Here is a 16,163-nt window from a genome sequence, read left to right on the forward strand (position 1 = left end):
TTTCAAGCTCAGATGCTCGGTCTCAACCTGCAGCAGTTGGCAGAAATCAGTGATTTTTCAGAACGTTGGAAGATGCCCATAACTGGCACTAGTGTATTTTTTGTCACTTCAAAGCACCTATGGACAGTCCTTTGCTTTTCCATACAAGAGTACACCTAGGAATGCTTTGCTTCATTCTAAATCAGGCTGCCTGCAGATATAGACCCTTTCCTCAGCTGCCTTATTGCCACTTACATTAAATACAGTGTATGATGAGTTTATTAATACTGTACTGTAGTCAACATCCATGCAAGTGTATACAATGGCCTCATTCAGAAAAATATTGAAAAGAAGAGTGATAAGAAGATGATTATGGTGAAAGAAGGAAATCATTGAGAAGTACACAGTGGCCAAAATTGCAAGATCTTACAAGAAGTCTACATCTGTATCTCATCTGCAGAGGAGGAGAAAAGTGCGGAGGAATCCCTCACTGCAAATGAGATCAGGAGATGTGTAAAATGTGGGAAACGGAGCAAAATTTTGTACAAAAGCACCACCCAAATAAGGCTGTAGCAGTGCGAGCAATGAATCTGCTTAATGACAATGCAATGTCACATTTCTGTGAAATCCTCAAAAGGAGACAAAAGCAAGTGTCATTGGATAGGTTATTAAAGTTGCACGAAAAGAAAAAGATTCCAATGAGCCAATAGATAGCAGTGATTCCGTTAGTGATAGTAAAAGTCACCCCACACAATAACCCTCCTCTCTTGTCTCCCTCACACCAGCCACAAAGGTTTTCAAAAAGGTAAATGCAGGTTAATTTATTTTTCTTTACATTTTGTATTTTCTTAGTTTGTATCATATTACAGTATTGTAATCACTTTTATATGAATATTTTTGGGTTGTGGAATGAATCATCTGAGTTTCCATTCTTTCTTATGGGGAAATTCTCTTTGATATACAAGTACTTTGGAATACAAGCATGTTTCTGAAACACATTATGCTCACAAACCAAGGTTTTATGGTATAAGCAGAGGAGCCTTGGCTCTGGTCTACCTTTTTACAAACTGTAACTCTGCCTGCTGGTGTAGAAGGGCTTCCTGAGGCAAGAGCACCAGCAGCAGTGTGGGGAGGGGACAAGGACAGCGGTCCTTGAAAGGATGGTGGCCTGGGCCACAGTGGCCACCTCTGGACACAGACTGAAGGACTTCTGTGAGAAAGGTTCGGTAGAGTCGATGGGGATGAGGGTAAAACACCCAAACCTAGGGTTTTAGCTAAATAACTGGATGAAAAGTGGGGAAATTTATGGAGATGAGGAAAGCTAGAGAGAAACATATGTAAGGCAGGGAGTGAATCCAAGTTTGAGATGCCTATTTGATAACCAGGTGGAAATGTCCAGCTGAGCCTGAAGCTTACAGGAGAGTTTAAGACTCAAGATATCAATCTGGGAAGGGATGGGAAAGAAGGGGAACCAGCTTCTAGATGGAAACCTAATCAGGGGTTGGTAACTTTGCCCATTAGATGCTTTTCCACACTGCAGATCACAGTGAAGGGAGCCAGTGACTGGAGTTGCTTTACAGTGATGACTGGCTGCAGTCAACCACTGGTTCACATCCAACTGTTCCCCAAATTCCAAGCATCAGGTTTCCAACACACGGAAGGGACAGGAAGAAATGCATACCCATAAAAGCATATGGTCTGGGAAGGAGAGTCACTTTTAAAGTTTTTGTTTGCCTAAACCTTTTTTTTTTTTTTTTTAAACCTCCTGAGTAGAATGTAAAAGGCAAAGTGATGGTTACACAGAAATGTAACAATTCTTAGGAACTGAAAGACCAGGGCAAATATTTTTAAAAAGCAGTGCCACCATTTCAAAATTTTTGAGGCTGAATGTTGTCAAAAATACATGTTCAAGCATGAAGTCACCGACATTTGATGTATGAACTCTAAAACTGGAGTAGGACAGTATCAGTAACAGCAACAACTGTTTAACTTGTGAAAAATGTTTTTATAAATCTCTAAGCCAGAGAAATCAGGTAGAAGAGAAAAGAAGAAATGTTTTCCTGTCTCCAGCTCACCATCGCTGCTTCCAAACTGCTGTAGATTTAAGCCATCTAGGCAGCTTCTTACACATTCCACGGTCTTTCTACTCCATCAGTAATATCCAACTGTGATCACCCTAACCCATTACACAATTGCTCACAATCTGGAATTTTGTTGCTCCAAAGACCAAGGCTATTAGCTAGGGCTCGGGGACTTAACAGTAATGGTTGAGAGGCAATTAATAATCATGTTCCTCCTGGGTAAAACCAGGTATCTGTGTCACCTTTTCTACCTCACAGCTCAAGATGACATAAGGGGAGGACTGTTCTGCCCCCTCAGCAACTCACTGCCTTCCCACAGGCACCTGCTTGTGGAGCATATCTTCTATGCGGTGTTCTGGAGCAGCTGTCCCATCTGGCTTTAATTACAATAAATGCTATCTTAAAATACATCAACCTCTCCAATGTATTTGCACAGAATATGAATTCTGCTACTCTGGAGAAAAATAATTTCTTTAAAAGTACACTTCTGTTCTAATCTGGGCAATTAGCTAACAGAAAGAAGGACCAAAGAAGGAATTTCTTAGAGGAAAGGAAACTGTGTAATGGAGTGGGGGGAATCACAAAACAGACCCAGTAGCTTGAAAATAATTAGAATAAAGCAATATTCTGATTTCTGTATTACATGATATAAAAAAAACAGGTTCAATGGAAATGGAAGTTTATTTCTGGTTATACCACATTAAAATATATACCATATTTATTCAGAGTATCATAATCAATGCAAAAATAGAACTCTCTTGTCCCCTATAAAAAAGTTAAGTACAATACTGTGGGCTACATACATGATATTTTAGTCAGGTCTTCATTCAGTATTAGCTTCTCAAAACAAACAAAAATCTAGTTATCAAAACAATCTTAAAAAATATATACAAAAGAATATTGCAGTGTAAAAATAAAATGAAGTTACCAAAATATAACTTATGTAGTTTACTTTGCATAAAATGTAGCTAGTTAATTTTTTCAAGAGCTTCACCCATGAGTCGAATAGCAACACTCTTGCCTTCATCTGTTTGAATAACCAGCAAAGCTTCAAATCTGCCTGCCGACTTTGGTCTGAACTGCACAGGCATGTTGATATAATGCTGGGCTCTGGAAAGAGAAAGGAAAGGTCGTCGGCCTGGTGCTACAGCAGCACGTGCATCACCCACCACTGTAACCAGCTCCGTGCATGGCAGGGTGCGGTCGGATTTTGATGGAAGAACTCAGCGGAGTTATGTTTGGTTTAAATTTGGTTCTCATTTCTTTAATGATATTATTTAACAAGAAACTGGCACAGAGAAGGGGAAAATCTAAAACCTGATTCAAATAGTACTGCATATATATTCCTGGCCATCCAAAAAAATAGGAAAAGGGAAACAAGAGGTCTGTTCTATTGCATGTGAAAGTGTTCTGTCCGCAGGCAGGTAGCCATCTGCCCAAGAAAGGGCAGAGGAACAGGGGACCCCCGACCCTCCTTCAGCAGCACACTCAACTGGGGAGAGTATGAACCCACGCCACTCGTGCTGGTCATTAACAGGGCTGTGCAGGTTCTGCTCCACCAGCATTCGTGTGAACTTTTATTAAAAAACTGTCCTGAAAATTTATTTTTAGATTACGTTTGACCATTGAACAACACGGGTTTGAACTGATGTACACACGGGACAGCAGCATTGGCAGTGAGGGAGTGGGTATGAGCCTGCTCAGACTGAGTATGGCATCTAGGTCACTGCCATCAAATGCTGCCAAGAGGCCAGAGCTTGATGTACTATCATTTTCTTGATAACAATTTCTTTTCTCTCGCTTACTTTATTGTAAGAATATAGTACATAATACATTTAATAGACAAAAGTTATGTTAATTGACTATGTTATTGGTAAGGCTTCTGGTCAACAGTGGGCTATTGTAAATTTAGTTTTGGGGGGAGTCAAAAGTTATACACAGATTTTCTACCACATGGGGGTTGACACCCCTAATCCTTGCTCTGTTCAAGGGTCAGCTGTATAGAGGCAGGTAATGAGTACCCTGTGTTTAAAAGTATTATGTTGGGAGGTTTCTGTTCACAAAACCAGGTCCCAAAAGTTTAAAATACACCTTTATCCTCATGGTGAATGAAACTACATAAAGTTCATCAAAGCCTATGTGATGTCACTGACTTTGAGTCTTGTTTTGAGTGAAAATTAATAGCTTTCAGACTTCCCTCAGAGGGAAGGTAGTTCATCCCTGAGTCTCATTTCCAAACTACATGTCTTAAAGTTCAGCAATCGGAACTGATATATGCTTTTGTTTCCAACACATTTCCTGTGTACAGTGTTAACTTTTGGGTATATAACTGCAGTGGGCTAAAAATTTAGAAAACAGTTTTAGTATTTCAAAGCCCTTTTCCTGGATATAACTGATAATGCAGAATTTTAAAAATACATGCATACGTACACACACACACACACCAAATTTTTAAGTCTGGGTTATTTTCCCCTAGTGCATTATACCCTAATTTCCCATGTCCAAATTTAAAAACACAGTACCTAGTGCCCGGCACTGACAAACTACCATTTTCTCTTTCATGTTAGCATTTCAGTACCCAGAATAATGTAGTACAATTTGCCAACTTAAGTGGCTTTATAACTTATGAATTGCTAAAAGTAATAAAATATCCTGAAATAAATCTGACAGATCCCATCATTAACAAATTTTAATATAGAACACAGAACTGTTCTATATTCAACTGAGAAAGTGTTTTAAAAATGTATTATGATAAACATATATCATCTGTTTTAGACTTACAGATACTCTGAATAAACTTCAATGCGATTTAGAAAGAACTATAAAATTTAACATAGTTCTAGAACACTTCAAGTAACATGGATATATTTACCATAGTACCTTGTACTATTATTAAAAACTGCTTTTAATCTCTACACACACACACACACACACACACACACACACACACACACACACAACTTTAAACGTTAAAGGTAACAGTAAAGTATGCTGAACCCAGGGGACAGGTCTAGCTCAAAATCTCTTACCAGGTACCAGGCAAGGGCTACTGTTACGGCACAGGCACACAAAGAGCAAAGATGCTTTAAGAGAGGGACACGGCAGCTGTGAACATGCATTCAAACTGCCTCCTCCACTGCCTGCCCCCATCTACAGAACCTGAAAATTCTATAAGCCATCATTTTTCTTTTCTTTCTTTTAATTTAAAAGGAATACTCTTGGCACAGCCAAGGTACCATCACAAAGTAACAAACTGCTTGGTTCCTGTGTGTGCTGGTGAGAAGTAACAACAGCTCAATGACAGCACTGTCCCTGGCTGTGACTTTTGTGAGAAAGCCCTCTGGAATGAGACAGCAGGGTCTGGCAGGTCAGCAGCAGGAGCCTGCCAGGACGCTGGGTGCATGCAGACGTGGGCACAGGAGAGGGGAAACATGTCACTAAAATGTCACAGCAGAGATTAAACTAGAATAAAACAATAGGTTAACAGAAGAATGCTTTTCAGGGCTAAGTGCGAACATGGATGAATTCTTTTTATGGAGATATGATAGTCACCTAGACCCCCCAAAACGACCTTTACAAAAAAACTGATAATCAGGGTTTCCTTCTCCCTATTACCTTCCTTATAATCTATTGCTTTAAGGGGGTATATCCCTGGGGCGCCTGGGTGGCTCAGTCGGTTAAGCGTCTGACTTCAGCTCAGGTCGTATCTCATGGTTCGTGGGTTCAAGCCCCGCATTGGGCTCTGTGCTGACAGCTCGGAGCCTGGAGCCTGCTTTGGATTCTGTGTCTCCCTCTCTCTCTGCCCACCACCCCCACTCACGCTCTGTCTCCCCCCGTCTCAAAAATAAATAAACATAAAAAAATTTTTTTAAATAATAAAAAAAGGGGGGTATATCCCTAACACCCATCCATGTTCCCCGCCTCTGCACTAGACAAAACCCCCGGAACCTCTGGGTGAAGCTCTTCTGGCCTATTTATGTTGCGGTTCATATCCCAAAGGCCTCGGGGCACTTTCATGTGTAAAAGCAGCCCCATCATGCCTCACAACTGCCCCGGGGAGGTGCATACTTGTAGTAAGGCACTGATTACCTCATGTACCCTAGAGATGAGTAAAGTCACATTATTACTCTGGAAGGGTGGAGCTAATGGTATCATAGAGCAAAGAACCATCTAATGAACAAAAACGCCACTAAAAGAAAGCTGGGAACTGCTTTTCAGATTCTCAGAATAGATTGTTCCACCTGCCAAAGCAAGCTAATCACTGCTCTCCCCCAGCACTTGTATTTCATGAGCCCCTGTTCAAAGTCAAAGTGCCTAATATTTGGGATAAATACAAAAGCACTCAACACTTACAAGAAGAAGCACCATTATTTCAGTTTTGTGTAAAAATTTTCAAGTGAGCTACTGTAGCAAATTTTTGCTTCTGCAAAGTTGAAAGAAGTCATTCTTAAGTATAAAGAAACCAGCTTTTCTGCTTTACTTTATGTAAAATTTTAGCCTGTGGAGGAGTCAGGAGAGAAGTTTTTCTGTGACCTGGGGTGTACTTCACTTGGTCTTCTCACTCATGTATTTAGCAGCGTCCATCTACTGTAACAGTCTATACCACCTGTCTTAAACCAGTAGGGCAAAGGCTCACTGACTGGAGGTCCACAGGCTGCTGGGAGTCAAGGACTCAAGAGTAGAGAAGCTGGAAAATGTTCAGTTAGTGTTTTTTGTTTTTTGTTTTTTAAAGTTAGGCCTTTCTGGGGTGCCTGGGTGGCTCAGTCGGTTAAGGGTCTGACTTCTGCTCAGGTCATGATCTCACAGTCTGTGGGCTTGAGCCCCGCATTGGGCTCTGTGCCAACAGCTCAGAGCCTGGACCCCGCTTCGGATTCTGTGTCTCCCTCTCTGCCCCTCCCCTGCTTGTGTTTGGCCTGTCTCTCCCTCTCTCAAAAATAAATAAACATTAAAAAAAAAAAACCAAATAAATGAAGTTAGGTCTTTCTCCTCCATGTGGCTGTTGAAGGGGTTAATGGAAAAGCATGGACATGCAGGCATCTGTGGTGTTCCATCAAAATCTGTGGGGCTGGTCTTCACAGACCGCCCCCCCACCCCCAGTAGGCTGGCTGAAATTAGGGCATTGTCAGTACTGCTGAAGATGTCACCACCTGCTGAGCATCTCCCATAGGGCCAGGTGCTGACACCCACAGATGGCTTACGTCAGCCTCCGAAGGAGCCCAGGTTGCCAGGAGCACTGTATTTCACAAATCAGGAAACCTAGGCTTAGAGACATGAAGCCTATGATAACTTTCTAGATACATTCATTGTTTAATTTGCAGTTTGTGCCCTTAAGTCAGTCCCCTGGGAGGCAAAGGGAGTGCCAGAACCTCAAGTACAGGAATAGCAGGTTTGGAGGGAAAAGAAAGAGAAGGAGACGAGAGAAGGGCCTCCCTCGCACAGTGTCTTATCTTTTCAGGATCTAGAGATACGTGCAACTTTCCAGAGTATGGCACTGCTGGCCTTAGTACCTCAGGAAGAGGCAGTCCTAGACTAGTCCTAGGCACAGTGGTCCAAGTTTTCATGCAACATGTTTTCGGAGTCATCTAATGCTAAAATGAAATACCTTATGATTAAGTAGCTTAAAGATTCAAAGATGAAGAGAAAATTATTCTTCAGTGTTAAGTCCAATAGAACCCTACTATTAAACCGGTTTGAGATATCAATCTAAATGTATATCATATGGAAAATGAAAAGTAGCAAGGATTACAAGAAAATGAGGCCCGGATTTAAGAACAATATAGGGTATTTGAAGAATGACAACTAGAAAATATCATAATAAAAGTTTCCCCAGTTAATCTGGGAAGGTTTTTGTCCCAATTATTGAGAATTTAACTCCTTGATTCTTAGCACAGTGAAAATAACATTTAAAGCAGGAATTATTCTAAAGTTAATCACAAGATGATTAAGCTTCTATGTATTTATGTGGCTGGCAAAATACCAGATAACAGGAATCATATGCTAAGTCCAAACCACTGCACAAAGTTTGGGTTGCTAGACAGTAGAGCACACTTATGGGCAGTCGTGAAATGATTTCCCTGCAGGCTCCTCAGCTCTTTTTAGTCCTGAAAACAAAGTCCTGCACTAGGATGAGAACATTTTGATTTATAATAAACTCACCTCAAAGAATATTTTGAATGTTTGACGTAGAAAGGCTCTCTGGGACTTAAAAACTTCAGCTGGAATTTAATATGAAACACTTTATGAAATTATGCAAGTTAGATATTTGAGCATACTCAAAACATTTCTTTAATTAAAGATATTTAGTAAATTTAAGTGTAGTCACAAAATTAGGTAATTGCACATGAAAACAAATTTAAAAGAATTTCAATATGAATTTATCCTAGTTCTGACTAGAGTAAATGCTATCCAGAAATATGTTGGTATAATGGTACAGAAGAAAGAGAAAATGAGAGAAAACTTTAAAAATGAAAATATGAAAACAAATGCTACATATTTTCAATTCTTCCCATGAGTATCTTTCCAAATGCAGTATGAGTCATTTAAAAAATTAACTCATTATTATAACTTAGGTATAATCTATAAAACAAGCTTCTAAATTATTAGGAAAATATTTATAAAATAGTTGAATATATCCACTTTCCCAAAGCCCACAGTACTATTTCCAACTTACAGAGTGCGTAATGAAAGAATTATTTCGCAAGTTGACTTTCAGCGTCCTTGATTCCCCGACCCTAGTCGGCAGAAACTGATATACATCTTCTGGGGCATAAACCCCACGGTGAGTCAAGTCAAGCTGCCTGCTTTGGAAACATGTTGAAAAGTTAACCATTTAAATTCCACAGTAAGTTAGGCTATATACATTAATCTTGAAAGTGCTGATTTGTGTTTTCTCTCACAACTCAGTTAGAAAATAGTTCTGTAACAGCAACTTCACTAGTCTGTGTGAAGAGAAAATGCCCACCAGAGCACTCAGATAAGGTGTGGGATCAGCCACAAAGTGGGACAGGACAGTACCCCTTTCTCCTCAGGGGGCTGGGGCTCTAGCTCCCCACTCGGCTCCCACTCAATGCATCCACAGGTGTTCCTTTCACCTTAGTCCATTTCAGATGGACCACTCCCAGTGCAGTCCACGGGATGATCCCCATTCTTCAGGACAGACTACCCTGAGAGTGGAACACAAGCTCTGGCCTCTTGGCAGCATTTGATGGCAGTGACCTAGATGCCATACTCAGTCTGAGCAGGCTCATGCCCACTCCCTCACTGCCAATGTTGTTGTCCCGTGTGGCCTAGCCCTCAACATCCCTAACTGTTCTTCCTGCAGTCTCCCTAGGCAATCCGATCTCAGTGATCCATCGACCTGACCCCATGACTCCCAGATCTGAGCCTCTGGGCAACATGCCTATCACCACACAATGATATGTCACCATAAATACAGACTAAACCCGGGATCTTTCTCCTCAAACCTGACCCTCCACTTGTTTTTCTGAGAGCCAACTTTGACCCCCTTTCTCTCTCAAGCCCTCTTACTCAACCCATCCACTGAGTCCTTCAAATTTTCTTCCTCTATACCTCTCAGATCTGTTCATTTCTCATCATTTTCCTTGACACTACTTTAATCCTGGTCTGCTTAATAATAGCTTCAGACTTGTTTTACCATATCTACCCTGGCCTCCTCCTAATCAGCCTGTACCACAGACAGAGGATTTTTCTATAAATACTGAAATCTGATCATGTCACTCAGTGGTTTCCAACAGCTTCCCAAATAAACCCCCAAATTAACATCTGACATGCAAGGCTCTGTGTGGTCTGCCTCTGCCCATCCACCCTCTGGCCTCCCCTCACATACTCTCCCTCCCTCTGGGCTCTAGGCCTATGTGCTGCCTTTGGTTCCTCGGGGGCCAACGATCCCCACAAGCCAGTCCTCACAATGCTGGGAACTTTTCCTATGCTCTTTACCTCCATCATTTCCACTCATCCTCCTCAACTTAAAGGTCCCATTTCAGGGAAGCTCTTCCCAGGTATCACACATCAAGCTCCCTGTGTCATGTTTCCCATGTTTCCCATGTTTCCCATTTATTTCCTTCCAGTCCTTTCCACGAGTTGTAATCAAGCCTGTTAGTGAGATAATTTGTTGATGTGCTGCCTCCTCCTCCAGGAAGTGAAGTCCATGGAGGCAAGGACGAGGGCAGTTCTGCTTCCACTACCTGGCACATGGTGTGTGCTCAGTAATTACAAGATGAGCAGATGAGTAAAACAGCATCAAAAGAGTGTGGTAAGAACACATACTCTTTAAAGGAGCCTAATTTCTTACAAACACATTATTTACTCCTATTAGAAAATAAATGACCACATTTATATTAAATTTAGTAGGTATTCAACATATATTTTTCTTATAAGCATCTTCCTCCAGAACAAAGATCTAAATATTAGTTACTTAAGGATTGTAAAAAACATGTGTATTAGGTAAAATACTTAAATATTTTCATCACAGCTGTGCAAGCTACTGGTATAAAATACACATTTTAAAAAGTTTTTAAGAATCGGCTTTTGTACAATGTTTTTGGGAACATAAAATGGTATGGCCACTTCAGGAAAACAATTTGGCAGTTTGTTTTAAAGTTAAACACATACTTTTAAACAGTGTGCCTGGGTGGCTCAGTCAGTTAAGTGGCCAGCTCCTGATTTCTGCTCAGACATGTTCGAGCCCCATGTCAGGCCCTGTGCTATCAGCACAGAGCCTGCTTGGTATTCTCTCTCTCCCCCTGTCTCTCCCCTGCCCTGCTCACACTCTCTTTCTCTCTCTCAAAAATAAAAAAATAAACATTTAAAAAATTAAAAAATATAAAGTTAAACACATGCTTACCATGTGACTCAGCAATTCTACTTTTCAGGTATTTTTACCCAAAAGAAATTAAAAAAATATCTCCACAAAAATATACACAATAGTGTTCATAGCACCTTCCTTTATAATGGCTCCAAATGAGAAGCTACCCAAGTGTCATCAGGAAAATGAATAAATTGTGATATGTTCACATAAAGCAATACTCAATAATGAAAAGGGACAAACTACAGACATACTCAACAACACAAATGAATCCCCCAAAATTATGTGTGGTGAAAGAAGCCAGACTCAAGGGGTGTGTATGTGTATGAAATTCAACAAAACCAACCTATGCCAAAAGATGAGAACAGAACAAATATTGGGGTGAGGGCAGGGCTGACTGCAAAGGGATGTGTAAGAGCTTTCTGGGTGAGAGAAATGCTCTGTCTTCACTGGAGTGGTAGCAATGCATGGAAACTCATAGGTAAGGTCACTGAGCATTTTACTGTATATAATTATATCTCAGTAAAGTACTGGAAAATATGTCATAAGAATGACAAAAACAACATACCCAGGTACGAGAGCAGAAGCCTCTGATACAGCTGGTCTCCGGGGTTTAACTAAATTATCTAGTTTAATGAGAGAGTTTGTGGAAATTTCTGAATTTTCAGGCTCATTTTCTATTTTGACACTCTGTGTAAAAAAAAAAAAAATCATAGGGTGGGGGATGAGAAATCAATACTAGGAAAATATCTGGAAATTTACCCATTTGAATTCTACTATTTCCTTCTTAATTTTTCAAAGAAAACTTAAGATTTTTAAATTCCCTAAATTGCAAACACTATACCTTATACTGTTCAGTTTCTTTTACATATACACACACACACACACACGCTCTTAATCAAGTCAAACATAGATTTCATAGACCCAAACCCAGACTTCAAACATGCCAATCAATCAAGGCAAATGAGAAAATTAAGATTACAGGGCCAGACAACAGAATTAATGAAATTAGAATACCAGGAAAATAGTCTGCACTTTCAGGACAGTTTTCCATGTCAGTTTCACTTAATGTTTTTAATATATACACATAATAATTTACTTAAATTCAGTGTAACACTCACTTGTCCAGAGAGTTGAAATCTCAAGGTATGTTTCATGTGAGGCTCTTTAAGGGGGTGACACTCAACATCCCAAAACTGAGCATAATCTCCTCTATCTCTGGGCAAAAACATGATGGAGACCTACAAAACAACACATCCAGGGAAGAAATTTAGACCCAAATCTCATGTACCTGTAATTGGTATACGGTTTTGCACTGGCTAGTTTTGCTGCTAACTGAAAAAGAATTTGAACAATTCTACTTTTGGTGGTCTTGTTACTATATACCACATCCAAAATACATTTTTCTTTAGATTTCTATGTAACATATTCCTCAAAATGTAAATGTTATTTACATTATCAAAAAATTCTAGAGCTGTTATTGTACAAGACCTAAATGAGGAAGGTCATCCCAGAAACACAATCCAGTCTTTCATTACAATGCTTATGGAACCCTCTGCTGGCCATGCAGTAAAGGCCTAATGCCCAGAACCAGTTACCCTGACCACACATTTCAAAGTTATACATATGAACTGTATGAGTACAACCTATAAAAAGCTCAGGATGAGAAAGCTGTAATATTTAAAAGTAGTATCTTACAAAGTTTACCAGTGTTAAGTGCTTCTTTTATCAAAGAATTTAGTGTTAAAAATACTATTAGTTAGGTTAATCACTAATCAGTATCTTTGGATCTGAACTTAACATTAAAACTCTTACGTGACCCTAATTTGGATCACTAATTATACACATCAATAGTTGTGCTTTTTGGTAGTATTTCCTTAAATGGTCCCAGAATGATGTGCCTTACTTAGGCAGGAGATGTTAGAAGATCTCCCCTAACATAAATTAAGTACCCAGACCTGGAATTCAGTTAACAAATGTGATCTGGCAGTATGGTAAGCAAAAAACAAAGACTTCATGGAGGTTTCATTTCTATGTCTGGTACTATGTGAAAGGAGAAATTCCCAAGAGACAATCTAGTCCTGCATCCTTGTTTTTCCTTTCTCAAAGCTTCATTGAGACAGAATTCATATACCATACAGTTCACCCACTTCAAGTGTGGTCAGGGTTTTTAGTATATTTTCAGAACTGGGCACCCACCACCACAATCTGATTTTAAAATATTTTCAATAATCCAAAAAGAATCCCCATACCGTCAGCAGTCATTTCCCACTCCCCTCTCTCACTCCCATGTCCAGCAAGGACATATTTACCTTCTGTCTCTACAGCTTTACCTATTTTACACATTCCACACGCACTGAATCATATACTATGTGGCCTTTGTGTCTGGACTGTTTCACTTAGCATGTTTTTTCAAGGTTCATGTGGTAGCACATTATCAGTGCTTCATTCCCTTTTATTGCCAAGTAATATTTCATTGCATGGACATACATTTTGTTTATCCACCTATCAGTTGATGGACATTTGGGTTATTTCTATCCTTTTTTTCATTTTTAATTTTTTTTTTAATGTTTATTTTTGAGAGACAGAGTGTGAGCAGGGAGGGGCAGAGAGAGAGGGAGACACAGAATCCTTACCAGGCTCCAGGCTCTGAGCTGTCAGCACAGAGCCTGACGCGGAGCTCGAACTCATAGACTGTGAGAACTCAGCTTGAACTCATGACTTGAGTCGAAGTTGGATGCTTAACTGACTGAGCCACCCTCTATCCTTTTTGGCTGTGAATATTTGTGTATAAATTTTTGTTTGAATGCTGGTTTTCAATGTTTTGGGATATATGTCCAGAAGTGGAGTTGCTGGCTCATAGGGTAAGTCTACATTTACTTTACTGAGGAACCGTCAAACTATTTTCATTGCAGCTGTACCATTTTCCATTCCCACCAGCAATGTACGAAGGTCTTAATTTCTCTGTATCTTTGCCAACACTTATTACTGTCTGGTTTTTGAAATCAGTCATCCTGGGGCATGAAGTGATATCTCATTGTGGTTTTGTTTTTGCATTTCCCTGATGAAGAGTAATTCTAAATATTTTTTCATGTATTTACTGGCCACTTTCATATCTGTTTTTGGAGAAATGTCTATTCAGTTCTTGTACTCATTTTTTTAAAGAAAATTTTTTTTAATGTTTTTATTTATTTTTGAGAGAGAGAGAGACAGAGCATGAGCAGGGAAGGGGCAGAGACAGAGGGAGACACAGAATCGGAAGCAGGCTCCAGGCTCTGAGCCATCAGCACAGAGCCCCATGTGGGGCTTGAACTCACAGACTGTGAGATCATGACCTGAGCCGAAGTCGGACACTCAACCGACTGAGCCACCCAGGTGCCCCTCTCGTACTCATTTTTTAAACAGGTAATTTGTCTTTGTATTATCTAGTTGTATACATTTTGGATACAAGCCCTTCGTTAACATAGGACTTCTAAATATTTTTCTCCCATAATCTGGGATGCCTTTTTGCTTTTTAAAAAATTTTTTCAAACGTTTACTTATTGTTGAGAGACAGAAAGACACAGAGCGTGAGCAGGGGAGGGGTAGAGAGAGGGGGAGACACAGAATCTGAAGCAGGCTCCAGGCTCTGAGCTGTCAGCACAGAGCCTGACGCGGGGCTTGAACTCACAAACTGTGAGATCAAGAACTGAGCCGAAGTCGGTTGCCCAACCAACTGAGCCACCCAGGCGCCCTGCCTTTTCACTTTCTTAATGGTATCCTTTGATGTACTCAAGTTTTACATTTTGATAATTCATCTATTTTTTCTTTTATCACTTGTGCTTTATTGGTGTCACATCTAAAAAAACCAAGGCTTAACTCAAGGTCATGGATATTTACTATGTTATCTTCCAAGAATTTTATAGTTTTAGCTCTTAACATTTAGGTCTATGGTGTACTTCAAGTTACTTTCTGGATACAGTGTGAAGTAAGGGTCAAACTTAATTTGCATGTGGGTATCTGTTGTCTGGGTACCATTTGTTGAAAATACTCTTTCCCTATTGAATTGTCTCAGTACCCTTATTGAAAAAAATCAACTGACTATAAATATTAGGGTATATTTGGGGACTCTCAAGTCTATTCCACATATTCTAAATGTCTACCCTTATGTCAACAATACAGTTTTGATTACTGTAGGTTTTGAAAGTAGAAAGTGTGAATCCTCCAACTTTGTTCTGGGTGTTGTATGGAAGTCAATTTGACAATAAATTATATTTAAAAAAAAAAGATTGTTTTGGTTATGCTGGTTCCCTTGCATGTCTATATGAATTTTAGGATCAGCATGTCAATTTCTTTAAAAAACAAACAAAAAAACCAAACACAACTGGGATTTTCAATTTGGATTATAATGAATCTATAGATCAATTTAGGAAGTACTGCAATTTTAGTAATGTTAGATCTTCTGATCCATGAACATGGGATGCCTTTCCTGCTGGCTTTTTTTTTTCTTTCCAACCCTCCTCCCACCACCTTTGCCCCAAATGTTAAACTTTTGTTGAACAATGTGTCTGTACCCTATTATGCTGCTTTGCCTCTATCGTGGGCTGGGAAGTAAAATAAACTATGCTTGTAGAATAGCAGATCCTTCCCAAAAAGCCAGGCTCTAGAAGCCTGTTATACAGACCTACTAAAGTACACAGTTTGTGATGATCATTGCTCAAAGATTCTTTTATAGTCAGTAATGAGTTTACAACTGTAGCATAGAACTGATTACAAGTCTAAATCCCTGAATAAATGGACCAATGTCATATAAATGGTACAGTTTAACTGAGTTTCAGCTGTTGACATGAAAAAATGTATTACTGAGGCCAAGTGAATGACTAGCGTCACTAAGATATCTGAAGAAACTATGTCAGGTCTACAAACAAATTAGAGCTTAAGAGGGTCATGAGGGCACCTGGGTGGCTCAGTTGGTTGAGCGTCTGACTTCAGCTCAGGTCATGATCTTGCAGTTCATGGTTTCAAGCCCCAAGTCAGGCTCTGTGCTGACAGCTCAGAGTCTGAAGCCTGCTTTGGATTCTGGTCTCCTTCTCTCTCTGTTCCTCCCCTGCTTGCGCTCTGTCTCTCTCTCTCTAAAAAATAAATAAAGTTTAGAAAAAAAAAAAAGAACTTAAGAGGGTCATGATACTATGGGGAGCCTGGGTGGCTCAGTCAGTTGAGCGTCTGACTCTTGATTATGGCTCAGGTCATGCTTTCATGGCTTGTGGGATTGAGCCCCATGTGTGTTGACAGCACAGAGC

The 16,163-nt window shown here is 39.9% G+C and overlaps 1 protein-coding gene across 4 annotated transcripts in view; it reads right to left on the minus strand.

Moving 5' to 3' along the window:
- CEP192 (centrosomal protein 192) overlaps positions 1-16,163 on the minus strand; it is a 160,915-nt gene that overhangs the window by 29,831 nt on the left and 114,921 nt on the right. For 2 of the 4 annotated variants that reach the window (XM_047826649.1, XM_047826645.1), the window contains 5 exons: positions 12,006-12,125; positions 11,453-11,574; positions 8,731-8,860; positions 8,217-8,275; positions 2,723-3,170 (listed from right to left, as the gene is read on the minus strand). In XM_047826649.1, the coding sequence (XP_047682605.1) occupies positions 3,029-3,170; positions 8,217-8,275; positions 8,731-8,860; positions 11,453-11,574; positions 12,006-12,125 (573 nt within the window). In that variant the 3' untranslated portion in view covers positions 2,723-3,028. Of the gene's footprint in view, positions 1-2,722; positions 3,171-8,216; positions 8,276-8,730; positions 8,861-11,452; positions 11,575-12,005; positions 12,126-16,163 lie in introns of those variants that run through there. The other 2 variants (XM_047826646.1, XM_047826647.1) reach the window with 2 other exon arrangements.

Source organism: Prionailurus viverrinus, chromosome D3 (genome assembly GCF_022837055.1).
Source record: "Prionailurus viverrinus isolate Anna chromosome D3, UM_Priviv_1.0, whole genome shotgun sequence".
Classification (NCBI taxonomy): Eukaryota; Metazoa; Chordata; class Mammalia; order Carnivora; family Felidae; genus Prionailurus; species Prionailurus viverrinus.